The sequence below is a fragment of the Stegostoma tigrinum genome, chromosome 17 (genome assembly GCF_030684315.1).
Source record: "Stegostoma tigrinum isolate sSteTig4 chromosome 17, sSteTig4.hap1, whole genome shotgun sequence".
Lineage (NCBI taxonomy): Eukaryota > Metazoa > Chordata > Chondrichthyes > Orectolobiformes > Stegostomatidae > Stegostoma > Stegostoma tigrinum.
Window position 1 is genome coordinate 38,835,238 of NC_081370.1, and position 16,241 is coordinate 38,851,478.

The 16,241-nt window shown below is 39.7% G+C and overlaps 1 protein-coding gene across 1 annotated transcript in view; it reads right to left on the reverse strand.

Moving 5' to 3' along the window:
* Positions 1-14,543, reverse strand: part of olfml1 (olfactomedin-like 1) — a 43,647-nt gene extending 29,104 nt beyond the window's left edge. The window contains exons 1-2 of the mRNA XM_048545529.2: positions 14,183-14,543; positions 9,308-9,593 (exon numbers count right to left, since the gene is read on the reverse strand). Coding sequence (XP_048401486.1) covers positions 9,308-9,593; positions 14,183-14,314 — 418 coding nt within the window. The 5' untranslated portion in view covers positions 14,315-14,543. The remainder of the gene's footprint in view (positions 1-9,307; positions 9,594-14,182) is intronic.
* Between the last annotated feature and the right edge of the window lie 1,698 nt (positions 14,544-16,241).

Genomic DNA, 16,241 nt, shown 5'->3' on the forward strand with positions numbered 1-16,241 from the left:
CTATCTGGTAACTGGGCCCAGCTGGCGCCTTCCCCAACTGGTCAGGGGGTGAACTGGGACTGTGCGGGATGACGACTGCCGGGGTATTTTCTTTGCTTTTTTTTTCTTTTTTTTTCCTTTAGTTGGTGTATGTACCCCCTGGGTAACCCCAAGCGGCTTGCATGACTGGGTAGGTGCATAAATGTTTTATTTTTTGTACATTCTATGAATAAAGTGTATTTTTTCACATAATAAAAAGGTGACGAAACGTCTGAAAACTAACCTTCCAGCTCAGCAAACAAACTCAAATCCAGAACCTCAACCTGAGCTCAAATCTTCTCAACACTCGCTAATGATAGTGCACTTAGATTGTATACCAGGAAGTGATAGGATACATGCCTTTTCATGTGTTATGCTGTGCAGAAAATAGACAAAAAAGTACACTTAAAGCTCATCACTAGGAGCCCTGACAATTAACTGCTAACTAAGCCACTTAATTTCGCATCAAGAGTTTCATTTGTGTCTCTGAGCTACAAGGTTGTGCGTTCAAGCCTTTCTCTTCGAACTTTAATTGCAAATCTAGACAGACTCACCCAGTGCAGGGGTGCTGAACTGAGCGCTGCCATCTTTCAGATGAGGAAGTTATCTGCTCTATCTTTTTAGGTAGATGCGAGTGGTTAATGATCTTAGTTGAAGAATTGAGTCATACATTTATTTCCAGAAACATCATGAAAACAGATTATCTGATTATTACCGTATTACAGTTTATTGGATTTTTACTGAGCACAAATTAACAGCCATATTTCCTGCATTACTACAGTGACTACATTTCAAAAAGCACATAATACAAATATAAAGTACTTTGGAATGTCTCAAGGCCATAAAAAGCATTCTATAAATGCAAGTTCTTTCTCCTCGAATCACGTAGCAGAATCTCATGTCGGCTGGACATGTTGGGCAAAGTCTCCCTTGCCTGGAGAATAATGTCAAATTAGCTGGATTTGTACAGTAACCTTCATTAGTTACTTTTAGACCCCAAAATGACCAATTTTGTCTGAATTCAATTTCACAACTTGGCACTGGAGGAGCCGAACCCTAGCTTTCAAATGTTACCAATCTGTCCCCATAACCAGCCCTGTACATGAGTGACAACGATCCCATCTCTGTTGTCAGGAAATTTTGGGAAGATTTATATAGAAACTGACTGCTTTCCTACATACAGATGGTTTAAACAGTGTGTGTGGAAAATACTCCCAGTATACCTTCACTTTGTTAGCAGCTCTTCTGCACTTCTTGATGCCCAACAGAACAGCAACACAGAGGGAGAAACCTCTAAGTTAGATTGGGGTGGCATGGTGGCTCAGTGGTTAGCACTGCAGCCTCACAGTGCTAGGGACCCGGGTTCAATTCCTGCCTCGGGTGACTGCCTGTGTCTGGGTGTGCTCTGGTTTTCTCCCACAGTCCAAAGATGTGCAGGCTAGGTGGATCGGCCATGCTAAATTGCCCGTAGTGTTCAGGGGTGTGGGTTATAGGGGGATGGGTCTGGGTGGGATGCTTCAAGCGGCATTGTTGGGCCAAAGGGCCTGTTTCCACACTGTAGAGAAACTAATCTATCAGCAGTAGAATATTGCAGCTATTTCCACCAATTGCAATTGATAGCTCTTTCAAAGAGCAATCCAATTTAATCCTCTACCTGAGCTTTCCCCCCATTGAGTGAAAATGACTTCTCCCCATGTTAATGACCAATTTTGAAAGTTCCTTTGGAATTTGCTTCTACCACACATTCAGGTGTTATGTTCTAACAGTTAGAACACAGAACATAGAACATTATAGCACAGCACAGGCCCTTCGGCCCTCGATGTTGTGCCGACCTGTCATACTGATCTGAAGCCCATCTAACCTACACTATTCCATGTACGTCCATATGCTTGTCCAATGATGACTTAAATGTACTTAAAGTTGGCGAATCTACTACCGTTGCAGGCAAAGCGTTCCATTCCGTTACTACTCTCCGAGTAAAGTTAATCACCCAGAATTCTCAATTCCCTGCTTGTTCTTTTGTTAAATATGTGGTCTGAACTTGGGAGTACATGTGGTATGGGGTGATTACAGAGGTTGTGAATCATGTGGTTTTGGCGTTTCTGGAAAATATAAGCTAGAATGGACAAGATGAAACATACTTGGAAAACTTTAAGTAATAATACAAGGTATGCGTGACTGTCAAACCAAGAGATATAAACTCTTACTGAGCAAACAGATTAAAATCATTGCTAAAATGGCAGAGGGATGAATTTTGATACAACCTGATGCAATGTTTGCTGATGCAAAAATTATCCTTGCAGCAGTCAAGAGATATTTGGCAAATTGGTCAATTTTGAACAATGGAAATCTCCAATCACCTGTACCTTTAACTCAACACACACACTGCAAAGTCCACTTAAATCGTAAGTATTTAAAATTCACTAGTTCCTGAACAACTCTATCTCAAACAGTATATAGAACGTAGAACATTACAGCACAGTACAGGCCCTTCGGCCCTCGATGGTGGACCGACCTGTGAAACTAATCTGAAGCCCATCTAACCTACACTACTCCATTATCATCCATATGTTTGTCCAATCAAGCAGAACTCTAAATGAATAGTGAGCTAACCCTCACTCTTCATCCTGTTTTCTTGTTGACATGTTGCCCGTCAGCCACACCTGCGAACACAGAGTCAGTTTCCAGAAGCGCTCCAATTACATGTCACCACCATCACTTTCAAGACCTCCATTGCCACTAAATTATCATTCTGTTGTCCCACAATTTGTCTGAATAAGTAGAAGTGTCTTCCAGTTAAGCGAAGTGAAGAGTGAAGATATTGCTTTCCACTGCTATTAAAAAATCTGATCCCGATCTCCTGACTCAATTCTTCTCCCTGGCCATTGTTTTAGGCTGAACCTGGCATGGCAACCTTGTGTCATATTAACCATTGATTTGAACTTACGGTCACTTGCACCTGCCATATCCAACAATGCTAAGTCCACTGCCGTAATATTGGCAGATTTATAGAGTCATACTGCACAGAAACAGACCCTTCAGTCCATGCCGACCATAATTCCAAACTAAATTAGTGCCACCTGCCTGTGCTTGGCCTATATACCACTAAACATTTCTTATTCATATACTCACAAAAATGTTTTTTTAAGTTTTGTAACTATATCATTTCCTCTTGATGTTCCTTCCACGCACAAACCACTCTGTGTAAATAAAATTGTTGCTCATGTCTTTTTTAAATCTTTCCCCCTCACCTTAAAAATATGTTCTCTAGCTTTTAAATCCCCCAGCCTAGGACCAAGACGCTTACCATTCACCTTATCTATCCCTCTTAAGATTTTATAAACCTTTATAAGGTCACACCTCAACCTCTGATGCTCCAGTGGAAACAATCCCAGCTTATCCAGCCTACCCTTATAACAAAACTTTCCATTCCCTTCATATTTGCATTGAGCAATTGTTTGTTTTCCAAAATAACCCTGACTGACTTTCTATCGTGTATTGTCAATGGTCTTCCAATCTCTTCCAGCTCCACAACCGTCTGATTTACTAGATGCCTTTAATTTTGGCCTTTTGAAAATCACCAATCTTAATAGTTATTGGTGTTGATTTCTTCAACTTTAAGACCCTAAGTTCTGGAATTCCTTCCTTAATACATTGAGATATGTGAAAATCATGATTTAACTTCTTGTATGATTCTGATATCAGTAAAAGAGAGAAATCTATCGTCTAGGATGAGTATGTGACAGAAGAGCTGTATAGGAGAAATTATTTACACGTGTTAATAAAGGAGGGTTACAGTACATATGGAGTGGGAGAGCTTTACGTACACATAAAGAGAAAACAGCCTCAAGGACAGTATATGTGCAGACACCCATATCATGAGATAGTTCAAACTGGTATTTCAATGCACATTTGTAGTATTGGTTTAAAGTATAAGTCGAAGCATGGTAGCTGTGAAGGGGGGAATAATCATCCAGAGTCAAGGTTTGAATTTAAAAGAGAGAGTCCGAAAGTTGACCTAGAAAAGGAAGACTTTGAAGGCAGGACAGGATCTTGGAAAACTATGAAGTTGAGTAAAAGCCAAGAACACTCTGTAGGCAGGCCAAGACCACAAATACTTGAGAAAAATAAGCTAGAAGAGAAGAAGATTCTTAAGGTGAGAAAAAGAACCTTGGAAAATCTCGAGGTCTAACCTGTCCTACTCTGAAAACACAGGACTAGAACTTTTTGACAGTAAGAAGGAGAAAGCCATGTGCTCACTTAGGTTGGTCTCTAATTGTCTCCAGCTCCACAACCATCTGATTTACGAGCATGCCTCTAATTTTGGTCTCTTGAAAATATAGGGATTAATAGCACTGATTGAGGCATTGACATTACCCCAAACATTTGATAATGTGGACAGCACGCAACAATGTCAGAAAGTCAACACAAGTTAACACATTTTTATATGCCATAGATTTAATATCTAATGATGTTCTGGGAAGACAGAGCATGGGAGAAAATACTAGACTTGATGCTTTCATTAAAACATTTGACATTCACTTTATCCACAAAAAATGTGGTGATAAAACGAGTGAGATTCAATCAGTGATCTCAGAAAGTCTTTTTATTTTAACAGATTCATATCATCTAGCAGGATATTGCAGGTGGATGAATTGTTTAGAGTCTGTATAGTAGTTAATGCGATGTGAGGTCTGTAGATCCCTTCCTGTTTGAGGTTAAAGATAATCTAAAAATTTTCTGGACCATCAGAATGAATACACAAGAGTTTGAAACAGCTTTTAAGCTCAGCAAAGAAGCAGCTATCTCTATACTGGCAGACAGCTTGCTATGCTCAGAGGCTGTGAGAGTCAAACCAACATAAAAATTCAAAGCTTGGGAGGCACAGGATTTCATGTGTGTAGGTAAATGAGCATGAAGCTTAGTCACAGAAAACAAAAGAAAACAATGAAACATGAAATATACACCAAAGAATCAGAATACCTAACTGTTGAGCAGAAATGTATTTATTTGTCTAGGTTTCTTAGGGAGAATGGGTAAAATAATTTAGAGTGAAGACAGGAGAGAATTAGGCAAGAATTTCCAGTCTCTCAAAGGTTTAGGCAAATTGAAGCAAAAATGTTGCATTACTCTGCCAGGCAATGTTAAACACATGTGGTTGTACATTCCCAGGGAAATTCCTCATGCTTTGATGAGAAATGAAAACATCCAGTTAGACAGCATGATTGAAAGCAAGATCATATCACCAATGACAGACCTGACATGATGGTGCTCAGGGCTAGCTACTTATCTGAAAGGGAGGCGATCTAAGCTTGTGTGCTTCTTTCACTCAATTAAACATAAGAATTAAGAGGGAAGTCCATGCGCTTTCATCTGTTGATGATAAGGTGGGAAAATTGGCAACAAACAAGTATATAATGAAACTTGGCGCCAGGAATTTAGTACGGCACATAACCTTAGATGAAAAGTCAAGGTTTATGGCCACATTTATTATGCTTCAAGGTGATATTGCTTTAATAGTCTATTGTTTGGGATCTTTTCTGCACCAGAGATTTTCCAAAGGGCAATGGCTAGAATCCTGAACAGAAAACAGTAATCCATTTACTGCCATGAACCATAGAATCCCTACAGTGTGGAAACAGCCCCTTTGGCCAAATAAGTTCACATTGACCCTTGGAGCATCCCGCCCAGGCCCTTTAACCCACCTAATCGACACATCCCTGAACACTATGAGCAATTTAATTTGGCCAATCCACCTAACCTGCACATCTTTAGACCATGGGAGGAAACCGGAGCACCCAGAGGAAACCCATGCAGACCTGGGGAGAATGTGCAAACTCTACACAGACAGTCACCCGAGGCTAGAATTGAACCCAGGTCATGTGAGATGACACTGCTAACCACTGAGCCACCGTTCCACCCCAAATGCATGGCAAAACAAAACACAAACATGATCAGGCAATCAGGGACATGAAAAGTCTGTGTTCTGCAGTGCCTTTAACAGTGAATGAGAAATGCCAATTCTCAGATTTACAATTACTTTTCAAAGAAACATTCTTCAAGAACAAAGCATCGTAGTGGATCCAACGAAGAAAAGAATCATCTAGTGAATCTTCCACACCCAAGTGTCTAAATAATGTACAGTGCTTCCTAGGTGTGGTAAATCAATTGCGAAAATTAATCTCTAACTTACCCAGACTTATTCAACCCATAAAAGAGTTTTTGAAAAATGGTCAGCAATGGTATCAGACTCAAGAATAAACTGTGACAATTGATAAGATTAGAACATAGAACATAGAACATAGAACAGTACAGCACAGATTAATTAGAAATTATTTTCTACTGATGCTTTAACATGTTACAGTCCACTCTTATTCACCATTGTAGCCACAAATACATTGCCCACAGGACTACGGGCAGTCCTTATTCAAGTGCAAATTTATCAAACATGAAAATAGGCATGTTTTACATTTGAGAGCTTTGATAGAGACTGAATAGAGATTTGCAACCACAGAAAGGGATTCATTTGAAGTTGATTGAGGATGTGAAGGGCTAGCAGATGACTTCGTGGGTTGAAATTTCAGGTCAAGACAGACCCCCAGCCTTAGGTAACGTTATTGAGATCAAAAGAAATCTGAAAAATGTTTCTGCCTATTAGTATTAGGCTGATAGATAAGACTATGGTATAATCTATTTTCAGGCAAGATGTAAGTAAGGCATATAGTCTTGGAAGCAGTGGTGAATTAAGCAGAAAAATCTTATTCTTGGAAAAAAGAAATAGTATCTAAACCTGCAGTAATATTAATACTCTACCAGAAACCTTAGTCAAATTCATTGAACTCAAAGTGGTCAAAATAAAGTCCACCAGACCAAATGCAGAAAAGGGTACCACAAGCAGAAACAATATTTGACAATAATGTAAGATTTATAGGTATGCGACTATAGAATAATCATACCAAACCTATTGCAAACAGAAATCCAACAGAAACTTCATGAGAGATATCTTGGTATCATAAGACACAGAGCAAGATCACAACAATCAGCGTAGTGGCCAGGCATTTCAAAACATGTCAGGTTACAATGTGGTGTGTCAAACCTGTACCATGCACAGTCAAGAGCCTAGCCAGCTAATGATTTCACCAACATTTTAACAAAGGCCATGGGGAGGATTAGCAACAGTTTTGTTTGATTTTAGAGGGAAGAAATATTTGGTTCAGTCATCTACTGTGCAAGGTGGATTGAAATGACAAGACATTACTCAACCACAGCAAACTCTGTGATCAGAGCATTGAAAAAGCACTTGTTGTTACAATGTTCCCTGAAAGAATTAGTATTGAACAGTAATCCTCTATACATGAATGAAGATTTCATGAAATCCACTTTGGAGGCAGGCATCAATCAGATGATAAGTTGTCTACCTTGGTCAAAAGGGAGATAGAAAGAGCAGTCAAGGCTATGAAATCACTGATGTCAATAAGAATCCACACCAGGAATTACTCTATTCAGTTAAGAGCAACACGATTTGGTACTTACCAGAAGAATTGTTAATGGGGAGGATGCCAAAAACAGACATATCAGTTTTCGAATGCATCCTTAGCCCAAACATAATCTCTCAAGAATGCAGGAAGGTAAAGCAACTAGAGAAAAGCCACCGTGAAAATCAGCAGAAGTGATGTAACTCTAGACACAAGGATAAAAGCTATCAACTTTAAAGTCAGAGCAGAAAATCTGTTTAAGGGACAGGAAATAAGAAGCTACAATATCAGAGAAACAGCTCAACTAAGATTTAATATTGTCAGAATGCCTAAAAGGACTTGCAACAGAAATAATTAGACATCTAACTTACTTGAGGCAAAAAATGAGACCAAGTAGGATCATAGGACATTGGGCATCTGTACCTATAATCCGTCAGATGGTGTACAAGGTGGTGCAACACCATTACCATAGCGTGAACTCAAGTGAATCAAATTGGATATTCAATCAAAGTTCCGGATTGTCTCAATATGTGTGATTCAGACTTTGGTGGGGTGGGAGTTATAGGCGAGAAGATCATAATGGTGATAATGATAGAAATGCTGTTAATAATAGTGTCAATTATTAAGAAAACTATCTAAGTAAATAAAAGTAAACTAACCGTTAAATGGGTATAGAACATGGATACTACTGAAATAAAGATACATTTTGTTGAAGCTTTTTGTCTTACACTCTTCAGGACAATTAGCAAAACTTCCAATCTAAGAGGAAAACCAACATTCACATGTATGACAGGAGAATGTTGGTTGGTTAGCAAGTGAATTCTGATTAGTAGAGGCATTGTTATGAAGAATGCACCAATTAATGATAATTTTACAATGATTGTGAGAGTAATATTTTGTATACTCAGCAAACATTGTCCAATTTCAGAGTCCTACCTAATGTTGGACACTATATGGCAAGCTTTGTAAGCAAAGGCTTGTTTAGTTTGTTGGTACATTGCTTGAAGCATCTTTGTCAGCCAGGCTCGCAGTGTGGAGCATTTTTGTGTATTAGATGATACATGTATTATGTGATAGACTCCATGAAGGAACATATAGAAACACTGCATCTGTTTCAGCTCAACAAAATAGGTAACAGCCATTTGTTAGTTAATTTCTCAGGGCAATACCATGACTAATTAGAACTTGCCTAGTTTAAAATTTAAATGGAGTCTGGGAGTTAATTGTCAATAATCATTAATTGATGAATTCACCATGGTAACTACCAATCAGAGTCCACAAACCAAACAATCACCATTCTTCTATTATATAGTATAAATGTTCACTTGCTCCTTGAATTGGTATTCTTGTGAGTTGTCCTGATGTATGCAAAATGAAAGATTTGACAAAATATATCTTTTTTCCAAAAGGAAATTTCTGGATTATAGTAAACCAAGTAGAAAGTAACCATTGGGAAATATGTTATATTGAGATTCATGTTAGTCATGAAGTTGCAACTGATTACATGATTCTGATATCAGGAAGAGAGGAGATCCCAATCTAAAATGACAATGTGAACAAAGAGGAGAAGAAGTATGTTGATAATCTAACACGTACATATATAAATGAAGGAGTGATGTGGTATATAAGTTGATGAAGAGCCTTACTTAGAGATAAGAAGCTGGCAATCTCAGGGGCAGTATGTATGCAGATGCACAGCCTGAGAAACTCCAGGCTGGTATCTCATATTTTCAGGGAACAGTATCGATTTGAAGCACGAGATTATACACTCCTTGTGATCGTTACCTTGGGAGAAGTAAGTGAAGAACTCTCACCTGCAGCCATCCGAAGCTTGGCTTTTCTCTTCTCCTCTGCTTGCTGGATTTGCTCTTCAATCAACTTTTCATCGACCTCCACACATGGCTGAGTTGGCTGCAGTGACTCCAAATAATCAATATCTTTTTCAATCCTCTCAATTCTGGATCCAACCATCTCCATCTCGTTCTTGAACTCAGTTTTGTAAATATTCAAACCGTCCAAACGGACTGTGATTTCTTTCCGGAAGTCTCTAAACTCCCTGACATACTTGTTCATGTCTTGGTTACATTTCTCTAGCCGGTCCTGTTATTAAGATAAATTGGTGAAGATATAATCTTAACATTAAGTGGTTGACTTCCTAGATAAGTGGTTAGATGATATTGCTAACATACAAATGACATTTGTGTGTAAATTCGGTATTCCTATTGAAGGAAACATGCCATTAATCAAAATGTTACCTGAAATAAAATCAGTAATGAGTGGTTTGAAAATGCTTCCAGTAGTTGAAGTGTCAGTACAGAGGTTGTGGGCTTCATTGAATTAGCAAGAAAACCACACAAGAAGAATTTTCTTACGCAGCCAATTGCTTTGATCTGGAATGCACTGACTGAAAAGTTGGAAGAAGAAGCTTCAATAACAACTTCAATATCAAATCATTTAAGGAATTGTTTAATTGATTAAATGAGAGGAAATTACAGAGCTGGAAGAGTGGGGGAGTGAAACTAATTTGATTGCTCTTTCAAAGACAGATGTGACAGTAGAATGTGTGCTGTAGGATTCTATATCTTTACGTATTGTGAGGAGATGCTATTGATGTAAGCCTTGCTAACAGTGGTATTGTTAACAATTATATAACTATATGCCAAGTACATTGACATTTGTTATTTGCATTCCATCCATGCTATTTTTAGCAGATGTTTCCACATCTGGAACTTTCCTAAGAACATAGGAAGAGGAGTAGGTCATTCATTCCCTTGAGCCAGTTCCACTATTGAATTACGCCAAAACTGGTCTGTATTTTAACTCTGCCAACCCTTGTTTGTTCTGTAATGCTTAGGAACTTTGACTCATGAAAATGCATCAATTTCAGTTTTGAAATTTTCAGTTGACTCTCAGCCATCTTCCCTTCCTCCTCCCACCAAATATGTTTCTAGGGGGCATAAGTTTTCAAACTTTGTAACCCTTTGTCTGTAGAAGAGCCTTGTTTCCTTGTCCTGAGCTTCTCCCTTCGAGGAAATTGTTCAGGAACATTGGAGCAGGAGTAGGCCATTCAACCTGTCAGCGTGCTTCACCATTTTATACAATCATGGCTGTTCACAGTCTTCAATACCCTTTACCCACCCCATCCCTTTTACACAACTGGTAATTAAAAATCTCTCAATCTCCTCTCCCTTGAGCATACTGAAAATGCTGAGCTCCCACAGCCCTTTGAGATAAACAATTCCCAAAGTTCACAAACTTCTGAATAAAAATAAATCTTTCTTATCATGAAACCTCGATTAAATCTCTCCCAAACCTTCCATAAACAAGGGGATTTTGGCCTAATTGATGCAACCTGACCCATAATTTGATCCTTTCTCAGCTAAAAGCCTCGACAGGCCAAGTACTGGATATCCAGAAACAAATTATTGTGCAATGTTCAAAGCTTCAAACCTCTGCTTGGTTAAAAAAAAGCCTTAGTAAATTATTTTCTAATCGCTTTACTGATCCAAACTTGACACAATAATAAAAAATAGTTAACATGAAAATCCCCCTGGACAGTGTATTCATGTACTTGAATATAGCTTGAATAAGTAGCAAGAAACATTTGGCTTTTTACAGAATTTGCACAGAATACAAAATTTTAAAAATTGCTATAACCATACGTTAATGCTATGCGTAATGCATTCCCTGTAGTTTTGGCTCTTTTTTTATCTGTGCTCACTTCTTTAGGCATGGCAGAAAATTTTCATTGTGGGCATATTCACAGTGGTCCGTAATGATTGAGCTAGGTTCCCCGATGGGAATGGAAATGGTCTGGCTTGTTTTTGTTGTTCCTGCGCCAGCCACAAAGTTGGAATTGATATTTGCAATTCGAGACTAGCCAAAAGTTGATCACAGAAGAAAACTGAACAAGGGCTCTGGCAAAAACATCTACTCTCACTAACAGAGAAACCACATCATTCCTGCTTTTGCATAGACTCCCACATGGGGCAGCAAGATTTAAGAACTTTCTCCAATCCGGTATACAAAGGGTTGGAAGAAGCTCACATGAAGCAGAAACACCAACCGAGATCTGTTGGGCTGAAGGGGTCTGTTTCAATGCCGTAAAACTAAGTATCAGTGCCATGTGAGCAGTCTTTTCTGTACTGAGGATAAATTTATTTTCTAATCGTCGTTCATTCTCAGAATGTAGCAGTTCTCGAAGGTATTGGAATAGATTTGTAGCTCGGGTTGTGGGTGTTGAGGTTGGTTGGCTCGCTAAGCTGGTTTCTTGTTTCACAGACATTTCATTACCATGCTTGCTAACATCCTCAGTGTGGCCTCCAACGAAGCATCGTTGTGTTTACCCGCCTGGTTTTTAAACTCTGGGGTCCGTTGAGATGGATTGCCTCACTTCCGGTTTTCCTTCGTAGTGGAATGTATATGGGGTCGAGTTCAATGTGCTTATTAATAGGACGCTTCGTGGAGTGCCATGCTTCTAGTAATTCTTGTGCCAGTCTCTGCCTAGCCTGTCCTAGGATCTTGGGGTTGCCCATGGCAAAGGAGTGGTTCTCCTTGTCCATGTGGATTGAGATGAGTGAGTATTGGTCATGTCTTTTTGTAGCCAGTTAGTGTTCATGTACTCTTGTTGTTATTTTCCTTCCTGTTGTCTGAAGTAGTGTTTCTCACAGTCCCTGCAGGGGATCTTGTAGATGACATTGGTCCTGCCCGTGGTGGGGAATGGGTCTTTAGTTCGGGTGAGCAGTTGTCATGGGGTTGACGCGAGCATGTGTGCCACTATGATGCCCAGCGGCCGTAGGAGTCTTGTGGTGAATTCTGATGTGTTTCAGATATAGGATAGTGTGATGACTGTGTTGGAGCGTGTGGTCTCTTTCTGATGCTGTTCGTGTGGGCATCTTCTGACCCAATGGATATCCAAAGAATTGGGTCAGAAGATGCCTACATGAACAGCATCAGAAAGAGACTATACGCCCCGACACAGTCATCAAACTAGCCTATATCTGAAACACATCAGATATCAGAAGGATGCCGGAACTCACCACAAGATTCCTACGATGGCTGGGCATCAGAGTGGCACACATGCCCATGTCAACGCTGTGACAACTGCTCACTTGAACTAAAGACCCACTCCCCACCATAAACAGGACCAATATCATCTACAAGATCCCCTGCAGAGACTGAGAAACACTAGATCGGACAAACAGGAAGGAAACTAACAACAAGAGTACATGAACACCAACTGGCTACAAAAAGACACGGCCAATACTCACTCATCTCAATCCACATGGATAAGGAGAACCACCAATTCGACTCGGACAACACCAAGATCCTGCGACAGACTAGACAGAAACAGGCATGAGAATTCCTAGAAGCATGGCCCTCCATGAAGCGTGCTATTAATAAACACATTGAGCTCGACTCCATATACATTCCACTACAAAGGGAAACCGGAAGTGAGGCAATCCATCTCAACGGACCCCAGAGTTTAAAACCCAGGTGAGAAAACACACCGACGCTTCATCAGAGGCTGCACTGAGGATGTTACCAAGCACGGTAACGAAATGTCTGCGGAACAACAAACCAGCTCGGCGAGCCAACCAACCACAATGTAGCAGTTATTGCACATCTGTTGTTGTGCTAAAAAGGAGGTGGCCTTTTCTGGAACAGGTTTTTACCACCTAGTGGTAGAGGCCTGGATCTCACTGCCTGTTGGAGACCCTCATCACATGTAGAAATGCAGTTGAGATGCCATGATTTATATAGCTGCAGGTAAGGAGCTGACAAGTGGAGTTAAGCTGGATAACTCTACCAACCAGCATGGATATGAAGGGCCAAATGGATTCCTTCTGTGCCATAAATCTTCCTATGTTTTCAATTGCTGTAGCTTGGGTCCTTATGTATATATAAGAGGTTTATACTCAATTGCAAAAGGTGTAATTGAGAAGTTCTCAAATGATACGGAAATGTAGTCTTGTGTTTGACATTGACGAAAGCTGTAGACTACTGTGGACTGGTTAGGTGGGCAGGAAAGTGGCAAATGGAACATAGTTTGGAGTAGTGAGAAGTGTTGCATTTGCAAAGGACAAACATAAAGGGGAAACGCACAATGACTGGTAAAAGACCAAGTGTGGATGAACAGGAAGACTTTGGAGTGAACTTCCATAGTAGAAGACCATTCAGTCCATTATTACTGTGCCAGCTTATCGTTTCCACTTAATCACAGATCTCCGGTTCTTTGTTTACAGACTTTTTTCAAAGCTTCACTTTCAAAATTACTATTCGATATGCTTCTACCACCCTTTCAGGAATTCAGGGTGTGACTTCTTACTGAATAAAGTTAATTTTCTTCTTCCTGCCTGAAATCTTTGTTCTCTGGTTGTTGACTCTCTGATCACTGGAACCCCAAGTTCACCCATTTCTTCTACCAATTCGATAAAACATACAGCTGGAGGAGCACAAAACGTTCCATCAATTCAATTTGTGTTTTTATAAAAGTCTATTTTACTGCTTGGTAGATTATAATAAATGCCATCGCTAAAATTGTTATGGCATTGAATGCCACAATTAAATAGCTCATAAGGAAATGTTGCAAGCACAGTGCAATATAGATGCAAGTTGTTGACGTTCACAACTAGATATCTAATTTTGAGGGTACATGATAAAGACACAGTGTTGACTATATCACTTACCTCAAGTAACATGATTCGTCTCTCAATGTATTGCATGAGTAAAGCATCTTGAGTCATCCGTTGGGCTTCTCCAAAGCTTTGGGTTAAAAAGAGAAACATCAACAGCCTTAGTAACTGGATCCGATCGAACATGATTGGGAGCTTTATCCCAGAGGTTCAATGGAACAGAATGAAATACCAAGCCCTATTGTTAATTTTTGTTTGAAGTTTTCAGTCTCACTTGCCCTGAAAACAGGTAACAGCATGCAACGGCTTGCAATTTTGATGAAGAAGTTAAGAAAGAGCATGTAATTAAAACTATGCCAAGAGCTGGTAGGTCAGTACTTGATAGCTTAAACAGAGAGAAGTCTCTGGCTGTGTCTGAAGGGTGCATTTGTGCGTGGAGTCAGGATATTTTTTCCCAGACCCTAATTGTTTCCACGTGCGTTGAAATGACTCATGCAGACTCAGAACTAGCCAAATAAAACAGAAAAATGCAATGGAAAGAAATAAAGCCTTTTTAATTAGACTGCAAATCTACACTATTATTACATAGTGAGAAAACTGTGGGCAATATTATTAAACATGGCACAAAGTAAATCTCAGAATGTAGTCAGCAATCATTAGCAGGTAATTGCTTTGAAAATCAATCCTGCTTTTATAATTTTCTGGAATTCCAAAATAAAGTATGTTTAATGGTGTAGTGCACTCAATGTTTGTATTCCCTTAACTAGCAAAGAAAAAGATGAGAATTAATTGAAGGATTTGATGAGACACAAACTGTTTGGCTGGGAATCAAGCAGTTCAGGTCACGAACCTTAAGATCAGAGCTAGGCCATCCAGGATAATATCAGAAACAATTCCCTCATATGAAGTGTGGCAGCAATTTGGAACTCTCACCCCACAGCTGTTAGCTGTTAGATGTCAGTGAAAATTTTCAAAACTGGAATTAATCAGTCTTTGTTAGACAAGGGTATTGAAAACCAAAGTGGAGAAATGGATTTTAGATGAAGCTTACCTCCAATTTATTTAAATGATGGGACGGGCTCGAGGAGATGAATGGCGTCTATTTGTGTTCCTATTATCTGGTGGAATTGAAGGCTACACGCAACTAACGGTGAAGGAGGCTCATCTGTAACATTTCCTCATGAAGCAACGTTTAGGTGGCTCACTGGTCAGCACTGCTGCCTCACATGGCCAGGGACATGGGCTCGATTCTAACCTTAGGTGATTGTCTGTGTGGAGTTTACTTGTTTTCCCTGTGTTCATGTGTGTTTCTTCTCACAGTACAAAGATGTGCAGGTTAGGGGGATTGGTCATGCTAAATTGCTCAAATTTTTCCAAGGGTGTGCAGGATATGTGGATTATGGGAAATGTGGGGTTAGAGGGAGAAGATAGGTGAGATGCGCTTTGGAGGCCTGGTGCGGACTCATTGGACTGAACAGCCTGTTTCCACACTGCAGGGATTCTATGATGATTCCAGCCTGAGTGTCACTGTCCTGAGCATTCACATTGAACAGAGCTGCTGGTATTGTATTTTTCTGTAATCTCTCTTGGTGTTTCTTAGCCAGTCCTGAGCAAGTGAACTGTGACAACATTTACAAGCTAACTGCTTGTGAGAAAGGGTCGGACATATGGCACAAAAACAGACCATTCAACCCAAGCGGTCTATGAGATTCTTGGGAGTAGCAATGGTTAGACGCTGACCAGAATTAAAATGCGTGTTCAAAATGGCTCATTTATTTAAACAGTCTTTTCAGTCTCTCTTCTGCTTCCCTCTGCTGGTACAATTCTGTGCGGCAGCTTCAAGTGAATAAAACGAACAATGTGTGGCACTTTTCAAGACATCATACTCTCCATTCCTCCACTGTAAATGAGATATAGCATTAATTAATTTGTCCCTAAACTGAAAATAATAAACTTAAGCATCACTGGAACGTTTAATTTATTACATTTTAACTTATGTATTTTCTAACATTGCACTCAGTTATTTACAATGAAGTAAGATATTTCTTCGCCAACTGAAACCAGTTCACTTTACAACAGACAGCCGGATTTTCTGACGAGTGTCAGTCTCACT